The 13,701-nt window shown below is 38.0% G+C and overlaps 2 protein-coding genes across 4 annotated transcripts in view; one reads left to right on the forward strand and one right to left on the reverse strand.

The window, feature by feature from the left end:
• The window catches only part of Mrps27 (mitochondrial ribosomal protein S27), a 90,450-nt gene extending 84,391 nt beyond the window's left edge, over positions 1-6,059 (reverse strand). The window contains exon 1 of the mRNA XM_027927871.2: positions 5,978-6,059. Within this exon, the coding sequence (XP_027783672.2) occupies positions 5,978-6,050 (73 nt within the window). The 5' untranslated portion in view covers positions 6,051-6,059. The remainder of the gene's footprint in view (positions 1-5,977) is intronic.
• Positions 6,060-6,168: 109 nt separating this feature from the next.
• The window catches only part of Ptcd2 (pentatricopeptide repeat domain 2), a 29,009-nt gene continuing 21,476 nt past the window's right edge, over positions 6,169-13,701 (forward strand). Inside the window, exons 1-3 of one of the 3 annotated variants that reach the window (XM_027927875.3) lie at positions 6,169-6,319; positions 7,534-7,626; positions 11,026-11,155. In XM_027927875.3, the coding sequence (XP_027783676.1) occupies positions 6,211-6,319; positions 7,534-7,626; positions 11,026-11,155 (332 nt within the window). In that variant the 5' untranslated portion in view covers positions 6,169-6,210. Of the gene's footprint in view, positions 6,320-7,533; positions 7,627-11,025; positions 11,156-11,177; positions 11,988-13,701 lie in introns of those variants that run through there. The other 2 variants (XM_027927873.3, XM_071612497.1) reach the window with 2 other exon arrangements.

Consider the following 13,701-nt stretch of genomic DNA (forward strand, 5'->3'; position numbering starts at 1 on the left):
AGGAATGAATGAGAAAGAATGAATGGTGGTTTCATCAAAATTAAAAACTTTTGTGTTTCAATGGACATTTTCAAGAAAGTGAAAGAAAACCCCACAGAATGGGAAAAAATATTTACAAATAATTTATCTGACAAGGGACTTATACCCAGAATATATAATAGCGCTTACAACTTAAAACAAAACAAAGTCAACTGAAAGATTGGCAAAGGATTTAATAGACGTCCTCAAAAATAAAACAAAACAACCCCATAAAATGTATACAGAGTCATCCCTGGATGTTTTTGGAGGATTAATTCCAAGATCCCCTGTGGATATAAAAATTCTTCAATGCTCAAATCTTTGGGACAAAATGGCTAAGTATTTGCATATAACCTAGGTATATATACCTGCCCCATATACGTTAAATCAGCTCTAAATTACTTATTATACTTAATTCAATGTAAATAGTTGTTTTACTATATTATTTCAGGAATAATGACAAGAAAAAAAGAACAATTACATGTTTAGTGCAGATGAAAATTTTAAAACATATTTTCAATTTGCAGTTGGTTGAATCCACAGATGCAGAACCTGTGAGTCTGGAGGGCTGAATGTGTGTGCACAAATAAATATGCACATATAAGTAGCTAATAAACACATGGAAAGATGCTTAACACCATTTGCCAGTAGGGAAATACCAACCCAAACCACCTGGAGATGCCATTTCACATCGAGAATGATGACTATAATCAAACAGCAGACAATGATGGCTTTTTGATACTCATGAGGATGCAGAGAAACTAGAACCTCATATATTGCCAGTGAGAATATAAAGTAGAGCAGCTGCTTTGGAAAACAGTTTGGCAGTTCCTCAAACTGTTAACATGGAGTTACCATATGACCTACCACTTTCACTTCCAGGTAGATATAACCAAGAAAAATGAACACTTGGGTCTACACAAAATTTGTACATATAAGCAGTACATGAATAATGGACAACAAATGGGAAACAGCCCAAATATCCATCAGTTAATAAATAAACATAAAAACGTGGTATATCTTTACAATGGAATATTTGGCAATTAGAAATGAAGGACCTCCAAAACATTATGCTAAGTAAAAAAGATGTCAGCCTCAAAAAACCCACATATGATAATTCAATTTTTATGAAATCCCAAAATGGACAAAACTATAGAGACAGAAAGTAGATTATTGGTTGTAGAAGGCTGGGAGTGGAGACTGGGAAATCATGGGGGAAAATGAAAAATGGCTGATAATGAACATGGGATTTCTTTCTGAAATGATAAAAATTGTCCTAAAATTGATTGTAATGGCTGCAAACTGTGTGCATATATTAAAAAACCATTGAATTTTATAGTTCAAATGGGTGAGTTGTATATCATATGTATTATATCTTAATAACCTATTTTTTAAAAGGAAAAACAAAATAGAACGATTGGCTGATGATCACCTGTAGGTCATAGCAGACAATAAGCCAAACGTTAACTAGACGGGATGGGCCAATTAAACATAATAATAGATATTCTCTATCCATCCTTCAATTAAAATAACCAGATCCATCCATGTGTATTTATACACAATCTAATACTTCTCTTATCTAAAGCACAGATCAGATCTTTATTAGAATATCTAAATTTGAGTCCTAAAACTTAAACAATGATATATACAGTAAGAAAAAGTTTCTTAAGACTGTTTCAAAAGGGGCACAAAGACATTCTAAAAAAACAACTATTTAAGTGATCACATTTCAAATGGATTTTATGAAAGTATTAGATATTTATAACTTTGAGTCACGTCTCATAAACAATATTATAAATTATTAGTTATATTCCTAAATTTAGGAATCAAAACAAGAAGGATGATTAAAAGCTGTTGGTATTATGTTAGGTGTAGAGTTGTACACCAATTAAGGAGAAAGGAGATCTGAGTTCTAGTTTGAGTTTTACCAGCTATTAGAAAATTTCAGATTCTACCATTGCAAATCAAGCAAGACTAGGTGATACCTAAGGTCACTGTAGGCTCTAACAGTCACTGACACAGAACCAAAAGCATCAATTCAGATATTCATTTATTACTTATAACAGCATTTTTATGTAAACTGAATGCCAATTTCTAAAACCCGTAAGGGCTCTCTCAATTCTGTGGGGAACAATGGCAGCCCTTCTCTATGTGAACATGAACTGAGGAAGCTGTTAAGCTACTTACTCAAGATACCAGTGGTTTATCCTTTACTTTTATTATTATTATCTCTTATTTGTTCTCTACATCTTCATTCTAGCATAAGAAACCACCCTTCTATGGAAGGCTCCTTTTCTGGAGTCAGAAAAGACAATTATTTAGATCACTGCTCAAGTGTTCTGTATTGAGAAATACAAAGCTGGAGAGGTAATGGAAAGAAGACTTGAGAACTGTCAGAACACCCTCTGTGTGCAACTGTTCAAGAGAAATGAACAAACTAGAACGAAAATGAATTAGGACTAATAACTTTACAAAAGATAAACCCAGGCTCCCCCCAAGGTATGTGTGTATGTTTATATGTTTTTGTATGTGTGTGTGTGTGTGTGTGTGTGTGTGTGTGTGTGACTAAGGATTAAGCCCGGGACACTGTACCACTAAGCTACATTCCCTGCACACACACCCTCCCCCAACTTTTTTTTTTTTTTTTTTTTAATTTTGAGACGGGATCTCACTAAATTGCAGGAGCTGATTTCAAACTTGCAATCCTCCTGCCTCAGCTTCCCTAGTCACTGGGATTACAAGCATGTGTACTCAGTGCCTGGTTATATATGTCTTTTTCTGCTTAAAAAAGTAGTAGGTAATCATTCTCAATCTATATTGAGGGTATAATGAAAAGAAATGGATACAAGGATAAAGAACTTAATTTTGGCAAATAGATAATTTCTATAGTTGCTTTAATACAAACCAATGACAAACATGGGAATAAGTTACCAAGTATGGTTGGCAGAATAGCCCTCAAAGATGTCCATGCCCCATTACTAGAACCTATAAATATGTTACATGGTAGAGGGGAATTAAGGTTGCTAATCAGATAGGAGAGTGTCCTAGATTATACAGATAGGTTCAATGTAATCACAAGGGTCCTTAAAAATAGGAGACAGAAGAGTCTGCTGGTAAACGTGATATGTGAAGGACAGTTAAGTGAGGACCTTACAATGATTGGCCATTGCTCACGTTGAAAATGTAGAAAGGGGATTGTAACCCAAGGAATGTGAGTGGTCTTGTTCAATATAACTTTCTCAATGATGCAAAGGTCTCTAGAATACAGAGAAAGCAAAGGAATGGATTCTCCCCTAAAGACTCCAAAAGGGAACATATCCAGTCCAACCCCCTAATTTTAGTATGATAAGACCCCAGGTCAGACAGTTGACCCAAAGAATACTAAGATAAATCTGTGCTATTTTAAGCCACCAAATTTGTGTTAATTTGCTATAAAAGCAATAGAACACATTTTCTGTTAAGATTTTTAAAGCAGGATTTTCATCTTTCTGAAATACTTTATAAATGACAGCATTTGTAATTCTTTCCATTTCTGTGCATGAATTGAAGGTCTGTATATTAATGTTACAACCAAAGCATTTCTACAAAATCAGGGAAAGAACATTGAATGGAGTGGACAACAGCCAAGTGGACTATCTAGATCAGATTCTCAAATCTTAGTATGCATATCAATTTTTGTTAAAATGCAGATTCTGATTCTGTAGGTTCAGAGCAGGAACAGATTCCACATTTCTAAATAAGTTCCTAGGTAATGATGATAAAGACATTCCTCAGATCACAGTTGAATTAGCAAAGGAACAGATACCAGCCTTATAGTTCTAGGTTTGTAAACCTGTTCAATCCTACTCTGAATATACCATCTAAAAGTATATACAAAGTTTTCTTAAACCTGCTTACCCTCAGATAATATTGCTTGGACAATAATAGTCTCACCACTACAAAAAGAAATGTTTTCTCCATTTAATTCTGAAACACTTTCAAGGACCAAAATTTCAAAGTTTGATGAAAACTGACTGGCTCCATCAATAATCAAATGTCTCCAAACATTTCTCCCTATTCAAAGGGAAGCAGTGTGATTATGGGAATAGATAAGCCTTAGAGTCACAAGGTAACTCTAAATCCTTGCCTTGTTAATAATAAATGCTTTGAAACACTGGGCAAAGTACATGTTATCTGTGAGCCTCTTTCCCTCTTTCTATGCAGGATGGGAAAACAATGCCTCTCAGTAATTTGAGTGCATTATTAATGTTTTAATGTCAACTATGTAATGATGTCTAGTAGGTTTCTTTCCTCTAGGCTCTTGATAAATGTCATTTTCTTTTTGGGTTTCATGTCAGTTAAATTTCTTTTCATTCTCTTGATCATTTTAGTTGTACTCCTCCATATGATTTTAAGAAGAACAGATAGAAGCACCAGTGTTGCAAATCTATGTCATGAATTTGTACAAAACATTTTTCCTCTCCTGTAATGGAGCAAATGCTTCAATTTTGCCATAAATCTAGCTCCTTATTCCTTATCAGAATTTTCAAATTCCAAGTGGTCTGTGTTGAACTACTCTATTTACTTATATCACCTCCCTTATAGCTTTCAGTTCTTGACTTTGAGACTACTTTCATCTATGTCCAACCCAGTGCTTGTTCAATATAACTTTCTCAATAATGAAAAGGTTCAATTCTAAGTTATCCAAAATAGTAGCCAAGAGCCACATCCATTCTCTGAGCACTTAAAATACAAGTAGTGTCACGATACAACTGAAATTTTCATTCTATTTATATTTATTTCAAATTTAAATAGCGACCCATGCTAATAACTACCATGTTGGAATAGCACAAGTATAACTTGCCAGAAGCTCAACAGTTCAAACTAAATCCAAAATGCCATCTGGAAAGTCTCTCAATTCACCCTAATTTCCATTTCTTTGTTAGAGTGGCTAATACTTATGCATACCAATTTTGCCAAATGCATGGCATTAAATATTTTTACTAGCTAAGGCAACCACTTACTTTTCAGAAAACTTCTTGTGGCCACCTATCTTGTGTTGATATTTAATGGCTGTTCCTTAAGTGTGAGCCAGAGTGCGCTAATTTTTAATAGGGGCTAAGGGAATTGGTTGAAAAGAGGAGATAAAAGCCACTGGAAACACTAAGTATGATTATTGCATTTTAATCAAGTAATCATGCACATCTACCAAGATTATTTGGTTGAAATCATTGTAAACTTGACTTCTGTAAATACTTAAAAACTTTTCCCCAAAGTTTTCCTCATCAGATTCAAAGTATTTTACAAGTAGTTATTAGCATTTGTTATCTGCACCTGGAAAACTATAGCAAAGAAATGTTCAAGAATTGTGTCCAAGGTCATTAGGTTAAAGTGAGATAAATACTGCAAAAATCTTATGCAAAGTGAAGACCAGGGGTCTGGAAAGGCGAGATGGTAAGGAAAACATTTACCTGATGCCTCTCCTGGGAAACCTCAGAGTGGGAGAAAACTGTCTTGAACCTGCTTACTCTCAGATAATATTGCTTGGGCAATAATAGTCTCTAAAATAACTACCCACTACAAAAAAGAAATGTTTTCTCCATTTAATTCTGAAACACTTTCAAGGACCAAAATTTCAAAACAGATCAGGGGGTGGATGTATTACACCTTTTCATGGTGGGCAAAAAGACGACCACCTTAACACACAAATCTGACAATCATACGCAAAATCTCTCATGCCATAACCTTCCTCTGCTTCTCACACCTTTGACCTGGCAGATACTACTATTTTAAGGAAGGAGATGGGTCAGAGACTGACTACCTCTCCTCTCTGCGCTAACACACACCTCGAATGGCTTCTCTAGCAACCAGATCCCCAAAGCATTTGCTCTCTTCTGGAAAGCTTGTCGCTTCTTTCATTCAAGGAATGGAGTAATCAGGGGCCTAATGAAGAAGCCCCACCAGGGCAGCAGTCACCAACCTGCCGGGTAGAGGTGAGGCAGAGGAACTTTCCGAGCTAGAAGCAGCCAGCGCCGCACCATGGGGGCCGCCATCTTGGAGCGTACCATGAGGAGGGCCGGCCGGGGGCCGTAGGCAGGGAAGGGGCGGGACACAGTCCGCCCTGTGGGCTCAGAGATTGGATGAGTCCTGTTCTGAGCTTTCGGCGATCCGTCCCCCGCCCCAGCTCTCACAGGTGGTGCGGCCCGGGACAATATGGCTGCATTTCGGTCCTTGGAACGAGCTCTGCAGCAAACGACACGGACTTCTTTTTATCCCGGGGTGGAAGCCGCAGGCTCCAACTGCTGCCGGTGCCCACTCGGAGGTATCCGCGGCATCAGGCCTTGGAAGGGGGGGAGGGGATGGAAAGGAAGGGAGTGTTAAGCCTTGGTAGGCTTCTCGTTGGAGAATCGCTCATCGGCCTGGAGCGCGCCCTTGCCCTCCAGTCGCACGTGGGTATGGCAGTGACCCCTGGGGGTCGTGAAAGCCCCCAGTGCGTGGTAACGGAAGGAGGAGTGCACGGGGCGACTTGCTCTCCCGGGACACTCCTCACCCTTTGGGCAGGGTTTAGGAGGGAAGATCTTAGTTTGGACTCTCAGCTCTGCTGCTACAAATAAAAAGACCTTGAAAGGGTTTCCTCGTTCTCAAGATTATCCTTACCACTTTACCAATGATTAAACCTGAGAATGCTAGTGAGTGATGATAAACATATTTAGCACTTTGTGTCAGACATTTTTCTAATGCATTTTACATGTAATAACTCCTTTCCTCCAAACACTCAATGGGAGAGGTTTACCTCCTCAGAGTGGGAGAAAACCTCTGTTTACAGAGAAGGAAATACTACAATGTTAAAGTCATTTGCCCAAGGTCACAGGGAACTGGTAGAGGCAAGATTTGAACTAGGTTAACAGTGGAGACCTCCCAATCATGCCATGGACTGCCTTTTTATAAATATTAGCAGTACACAGAATTCTTTTATTGGGTACTTTGCCATTCTTCATCCATTTGATATCATGCACAGCCGAGAATTCCGAAGTATGGATATTTCTCAGATTATTAAGCTGTTGTGATGATTTATCTTGAGGATAGAGTCCAGATCTGAAAGGCCATGATCCTTTTATTTCACAAAGGACAAAACTAGAAGTTTCAGTGGTTGAATAATAGCTTTTTCCACTCTACTATATGCTCCCAGATAAACCAAAACACGATATGCTTGTTTTACATTTAAATGACAGCTTAAAAAAAAATGTCTGTTATCCTTAAACCACATGGCAAACAACTATTTTGTCCTTCAAATCTCAGCTTCCTGTCAACCACTCCTCATACACAGTTAATAACTAGCTCTTTTCACACACAAACAAAATTTATTTTACTGAGTACTTTCATTTGCTGGTTGTTTCAAGATATTTTTCCCTACCAAGTTTATGTCATATTATAATAGATAACAATAAGATCAGATCATTAGATCAGACTCTACTTATGTTATTTGCTAAGTGTAAAGCAGTAAAAATGATGTAACTTTTTTCCCCTAATTTTTAGCTAAAAGATATCTACTTACAGATAATATCATGAAATTAAAAGAATTTCAACATAAGAAGTTGGCTATTGCATATAATCTTCCTGACACCAAAGGTAAATAGAATTTATTTTGTTAATTCTTTTATCTGTCATTTCAGTTTCCTCTTTGTCTCTATTCATTCTTTGCTTTGGTGACCTTCAATCTCAAGTTGATAACATTTCTTCTTAGCTTCCTGGACTACCCTTAGATTCACCTTTCATTTCACACTCTACTACTACAAAGTCTACGGCTTTCCTCTTACCTCTTGACCCAGAGTCCAAGAAGAGATGCAAATAGAAAGGCGCCACATGCATATACACACATATATATAAGAACTCCAGATGACCGGCTTTCAAACTTTTATGTAGCTTTCAGTGAAAAATATATTTAATCACATAGACATGTGAATGAAATAAAACGGTGCTATATGTGATGATGCATTTTGATTTTCTTGTTGTTTTGTTTTTGATACTTGGGAATTGAACTCAGGGATGCTTAACCACTGAGCCACATCCCCAGCCCTTTTTACTTTTTATTTTGAGATGGGGTCTCACTAAGTTGCTTAGGGCCTCGCCACTTTGCTGAGGCTGGCCTTGAATTTGTGATCCTCCTGCCTCAGCCTTCCAGGTTACTGGGTTTACAGGTATGCACCATTCATTGAGTCTAGCTCATTTTGATATTTTTTTAAGTCAGTAGCATCAAGGGTTTTTTAAAAAACAGGAGGAATTTGTATAAAACCTGGAGTTTAAAAAGTCCAGTGTGTTTGGGGGCAGTGTAGAGGGAAAAAAAATTGATAATTGTTGAGGTTGGCTGATGGTAATTTTTCTCTACTTTTGGGTGAGCTTAAAATTTTTTTGTTAAAAAGCTAAAAACATGCTGGGCGCGGTGGCACATGCCTGTAATCCCCGCAGCTTGGAAGGATGAAGCAGGACAATTCTGAGTTCAAAGCCAGCCTCAGCAACAGTGAGGCACTAAGCAACTCAGTGAGACCTGTTTCTAAATAAAATAAAAAGAAAGGGCTGGGGATGTGACTCAGTGGTTAAGCACTGAGTTCAATTGCTGGTAACAAAAGCTAAAAACACAAGAATACCACTATCTTAGGTTTATTTCCTTTCAACATTTGAGAAACTTTGTTCTTCCCTCCAACAGAGAGTTTATCCTGGTACTTCAAACTCCTTTATGAATATTTCCAAGACATTCCTCTTTTGTAATAACTCTTAATTTGTCTCTATTGACTTTTCCAGCTATAATCCCAGCTCTCCTTCTCACTGGGAAATTATTGTGAGCACCCAAGTAACACTTCTTGCTTTCATTCCTTCCCAGCTGTTCCTTTAGAAATCAGTCATCCCCCACTGCTTCACTAGTGATACTGCTATGTAACACCACCCAATTTTGTATGTAATACAAAAATAAGACTTAAGAAGTGCGATATAATGTGTTTATCTCCAGTTCATTATACTGAATAATCTAGACTTCTTTTTGCCCCAGGTATTTTTGACCTATTTGAGGTTTATAGTTAGGGCCCCATATCATTATCTAGTTGTTGTTTCCAATTGTTATAGACTTTTATAAAACTGACAGTGGTTCACATGTCCTGAAAGATAATCTAATTAGTGCCAACATACTACATTGTCAAATTGGCATTTTTAAACTCCTGTCAGCAGTTCTTCCATTTTGAGAATCCACAACTGCACTATGTTGTATACCATATCATATCATATGGCTCCTTACCCGATGGCTTCTATCCCTGCCATAATGGACTCGACCCTCTCTGGTGTCCAGTGTAGCTTCTTATTCATCTGGTCACTGCTCTTCTTTCCATAATGCTTTTACCCCCAATTCTGTTCTGTTACTCTTGCTGATTCCCGTACCCAGAATGACCCCCTGCCTTGTTTCTCCAGCTCTACTCAGTCCCTACTGGTATCTGTCCAATTCCACGAAATCTGGTCTGTCCTGCCACACTGAGTCATTATAGCTCTCATGACAGGACTCTTCTGTCCTATTGTGTTTATAGTCCTTCACATGTCCCTCTTCCATCATTGTTTTCAGATAGCTTTGTATAAATATATTTTGCCTTCCTGAATAGGCTTTAAGCTCTTTGAGTGCAGGAACCATTCTCAAAGAATGACTCTGAATATAAATATATGATAAGCCATTAAATGCTGATTGATTTGTTTTTTAATGTACAACATACATCTTTTGACATTGTGGATTCTTAAGATTTGTTAAGAGGGATTAGGAGGTTCAACATGTAAAACTATCCTTTTGAGATCTTTCATATTGGAAATTGCTTAGAAATATTTAATAGACTAAATCCTCTTAGATCTAATAGGAGGCAGAGTGAAAATGAGGTCAGTAATGTTACTACTTACTAGCAGCTACTGTATGGTGTTAAGTGTTTTCAGACATACCGTGTAGCCCATGAGATCTCACTTTATACACAAGTAATATAGTCTCTGTACAAAGGTCTCCTCCAGAGCATGCAAATGGCAGAGCCCAGGTTCTGGGCTCTAAAACCTTTAACCACTGTATGGCTCTACAAATAGATTAGAAGATCCTTTGCATTGTCAAACCAAGTGTGTCTTCTTGTAAATCAACTTCTAGTTTTTGTGTTTTAATATATATTGTGCCACTTCCAGCAGCATTCCTTCAAAGCTCTGGGCCTTGGAACAAATTGTAGATATTTCTTGGCAGCTTCCAATGTGAGAACAGCCCTGGAAAGCAGATGCTTGCTTGGTTCCTGCCTTGCATCCCACCCCACATTTAGTGATAATGTAGCCCCTTCCTAATGCCAAGAAGCAGTGCTTCCTTTTGGTGTTTGTCCCTATAGTTGATTAGACACAAAGATAAGGGACAAAGCTAGACTGTGATGACCTTGAAGTGCTTCTGTTACTAAATGCTCACTAGTGGACTTTTTAAAAAAGTTATATAGTACTGTGGCATGCTTTCTAAGAACTGAGTAAAGAGAAACCAAGAGGAATGAAAGAAAAGTGAAAATGAGCCAGATAAAAGAAACATGAAGTCAACATCATGGATAAACCCATGTTCAGATCACAATTTCATTTTCCTGTTTGGTGCCCTGCTAATTGATGATTTGGGTATCTGATTATGTTTTCTTCTTGTAAGCTTCCTGTAGATTAGGTTATTTGGGTAAGACTCTGGGACAGTAGTTCTCAAAAGTTGGCATACCTGAGGATCTCCCAGAGAATCAAAAATGCCTTTCTGTGTACTCCCACTCGTAGAAGTTCTGTTGTAGAAAGTTTTGAGTGGGGCGTGGGCCAGTAACCCTATGTCACAGGTTTGCTTTAGGGACACATGACACTCAGTGTTCTAGAGGAATCAGTCAGTGAGGGGAGCTATATGCTCAGCAACCCCTTTCAGTGCCCCTTTGCAGTGAGCTTCCCGTTTTCCCTGAGGTCAACCCCCTTACAGTCTTAGCCTGAGTGATGGCCACATCCTGTGCTTTCTTCCAGAAACCTATTTTAGAAACTTGGAAGAGAAATTGACCCAGAACAAACTCATCTTAAAGGACGAGTTGAGAACTTTGCTTCATTTGTGTCAGACCCGGGATGATGTGGAGCTGGCTAAAAATGTCATGTACAGGTGAGGCATTTCTTTAGAATTCCTCCAGCCTTCCTTTCTTATTATTCTGTTCCTTTCCCAGAGCAACTTCACCCACCTCTAAGATTTCAGCTATCACCTCTACATTGATTCTTTCCAAATCTTGTCCAAATGCCTTGCTTTAAACCCCAGACACTGACATTTATTCACTGAATGAACACTTACTGGGTTTGCACTACATGCCAGGGGCTGAGGACAGGCTACAGTAATTCATGGACAAAGAAATCATCAATCTAATCACTGATTCCACTTCCCTACCCTCTTAACATACACAAACTTATTTCTCTTCCTGTGTCTTCTATCTAATTGACAGGACAAATACAGGACAAATATTTTGGAGCATTTTTCCCTTAGTCTGATTTCCCTCATTTCCCGGATGGAATAAGAAATCCCAGTGCTTGCTCATTCCCTAGTACTGATATCAGTGCAGGCTTCAGTGTTTCTTTCTTCGATCAGTTCCGTGGACTCCTAGCTGTTCTGCTTCCTCCTTAGACCTGTTTGACCTTTCTGATTTATTAGTAGAGCTTCCCATGTTAGAAGGTGCTGGAGGGTCCAAGAAGGCTTCACTTGAATTTCTGCTACCTCCATGTGGCCACATGTGCTCTCCTGAAATGCCTCACCAATCTTTAATGTAATTTGAGTGGCACTGGCTCACAAAGTCAAAGTGAGGGGAAATGGATCCCCCCTCTGGATGGATGGAGCAGCATGCACATACAGGGAGGGAAGAAACTGATGACCACCATCTATTAATCTAAGAAGCTACTGGGAGTATTTTTATACAGATTTTTTTTCTATACAAAAAGTTACGCTTTTGGTAAGTTTTATTTTATATAGTTATAATTATTATTATATATGTAATGATATTTTGTTTTCTAAATAATATTATAGCATAATTTTCCTTTATTAACATATATTCAGAAAGCATCTTATCTATCTATCTATCTATCTATCTATTTATTTATTTATTTATTTTTGGTGGTTGTACTAGGGATTGAACCCAGGGGTGCTTTGCCATTGAGTACATTCTCAGCTGCTGCCACCACCCCTACCTTTTTGTGAAGACTGGATCTTTCTTGCTAGGTTGCTGAGGCTGGCCTTGAACTTGGAATCCTCCTGCCTCACCCTCCCAAATTGCTGGGATTGTGGTTGTGTGCCATATTGCCCAGCACCCAGGAAACCTTACACCTTTTGATGACAATATAATACTCCATTATAAATTAACTACCTTAAATAACTATGTCCCCTCTATATGTTGGACATATAAATTGTTTCTAGTTTTTCACCAGTATACATAAAGCCCTGAGGAGCAATTCTGCATAAAACTAATTCTTTGTTTCTTTTTTGGGGTGAGGGAGATCAGAGGGTGTATTAGGCAGCTTTGCATCACTATAATAGAACACTAGAGACAGGTTACTTATGAAAAAAGTGTTTTATTTAGCTCATGGCACTGGCATTACCTCATTTCTCTTGATGGTGCCATGTAGTTGATGGCAGCAGTGGGAGAATATGAGAACCATGTGATCACATCTGCATGTGGGAAGCCACAGAATAGGTGGAGCCACTCTTGGCCTTTTGTAACAACTGTCTCTCAAGAACTACCAACAGGTCAAAAACCACCTTAATTCCTTGCAGCATTCTCAGTTGACTTAAGGACCTTCCATTAGGCCCCCACCTCTAAAATAATACTTATACCTCATTGTTGTCGCCCTGAGAGCAAGCTTCCACCACACAGACCCCTGGGGAACAAACCAAATCCAAACCACAGCAGACAGTAGGGACTTGTTAAAATTTGTCAGTATAAAATGTCATAATGTTTTTACGAAAGGATTAGGCTGATTTACAGTTGCATACTCAAATTTCATGGTGTTTAATGATTGGGGACCTTCTGGCAATTTCCCCTCTCACTCCTCCTTTTACTACCTAAAGCCAACAGATGTTTGTAAGAGTAGCAAAATGGGTTAAAAATTCTGAACACTCTTTCCACTCTTATTTTTATCATAAACATTCAAAGTATGACTCTCAATTCTTTATTGATGCAAATAATTCTACCCAGTTGGCCTTTCCCTCTGTAGATAGCTGGACAAGTGGGAAGATGGGAAAGGGGGTCATGAGCTGAAACAGAAATAAATTTTATGTTTTTTATCTTTTAATAAAGCCACAAATGGGGAGTAACTTAATCCCCTTATAGTCTTGACCAAATGCTGAAATTTGGTTTGTGGAGGGATATTACATCCTCTTACTTGAATATTTCTTGTCAAGTGGCAGTTCATTATCTCAGTGACTTTCTAGCACTTTTATTGTCTTGAATTTCATTTTGAATGTAAATGTCAACTCAGGAAAACATTTGTTTTTGCTTTCTGTTGTTTTTAATCTGGCACAAGTTTCATATGAGACTGTACTGAAGTACAGATTTTAGAGGTGTTTCTCAGCATGCTGTGCGTTGTATAAGAGCTAACATACTAAGGACTTCCTGTGTCCTATAAGCAAGTCTTATCTCATTTAATCTTCACAGAATATTTTGAGTTGAG

The sequence above is a fragment of the Marmota flaviventris genome, chromosome 5 (genome assembly GCF_047511675.1).
Source record: "Marmota flaviventris isolate mMarFla1 chromosome 5, mMarFla1.hap1, whole genome shotgun sequence".
Lineage (NCBI taxonomy): Eukaryota > Metazoa > Chordata > Mammalia > Rodentia > Sciuridae > Marmota > Marmota flaviventris.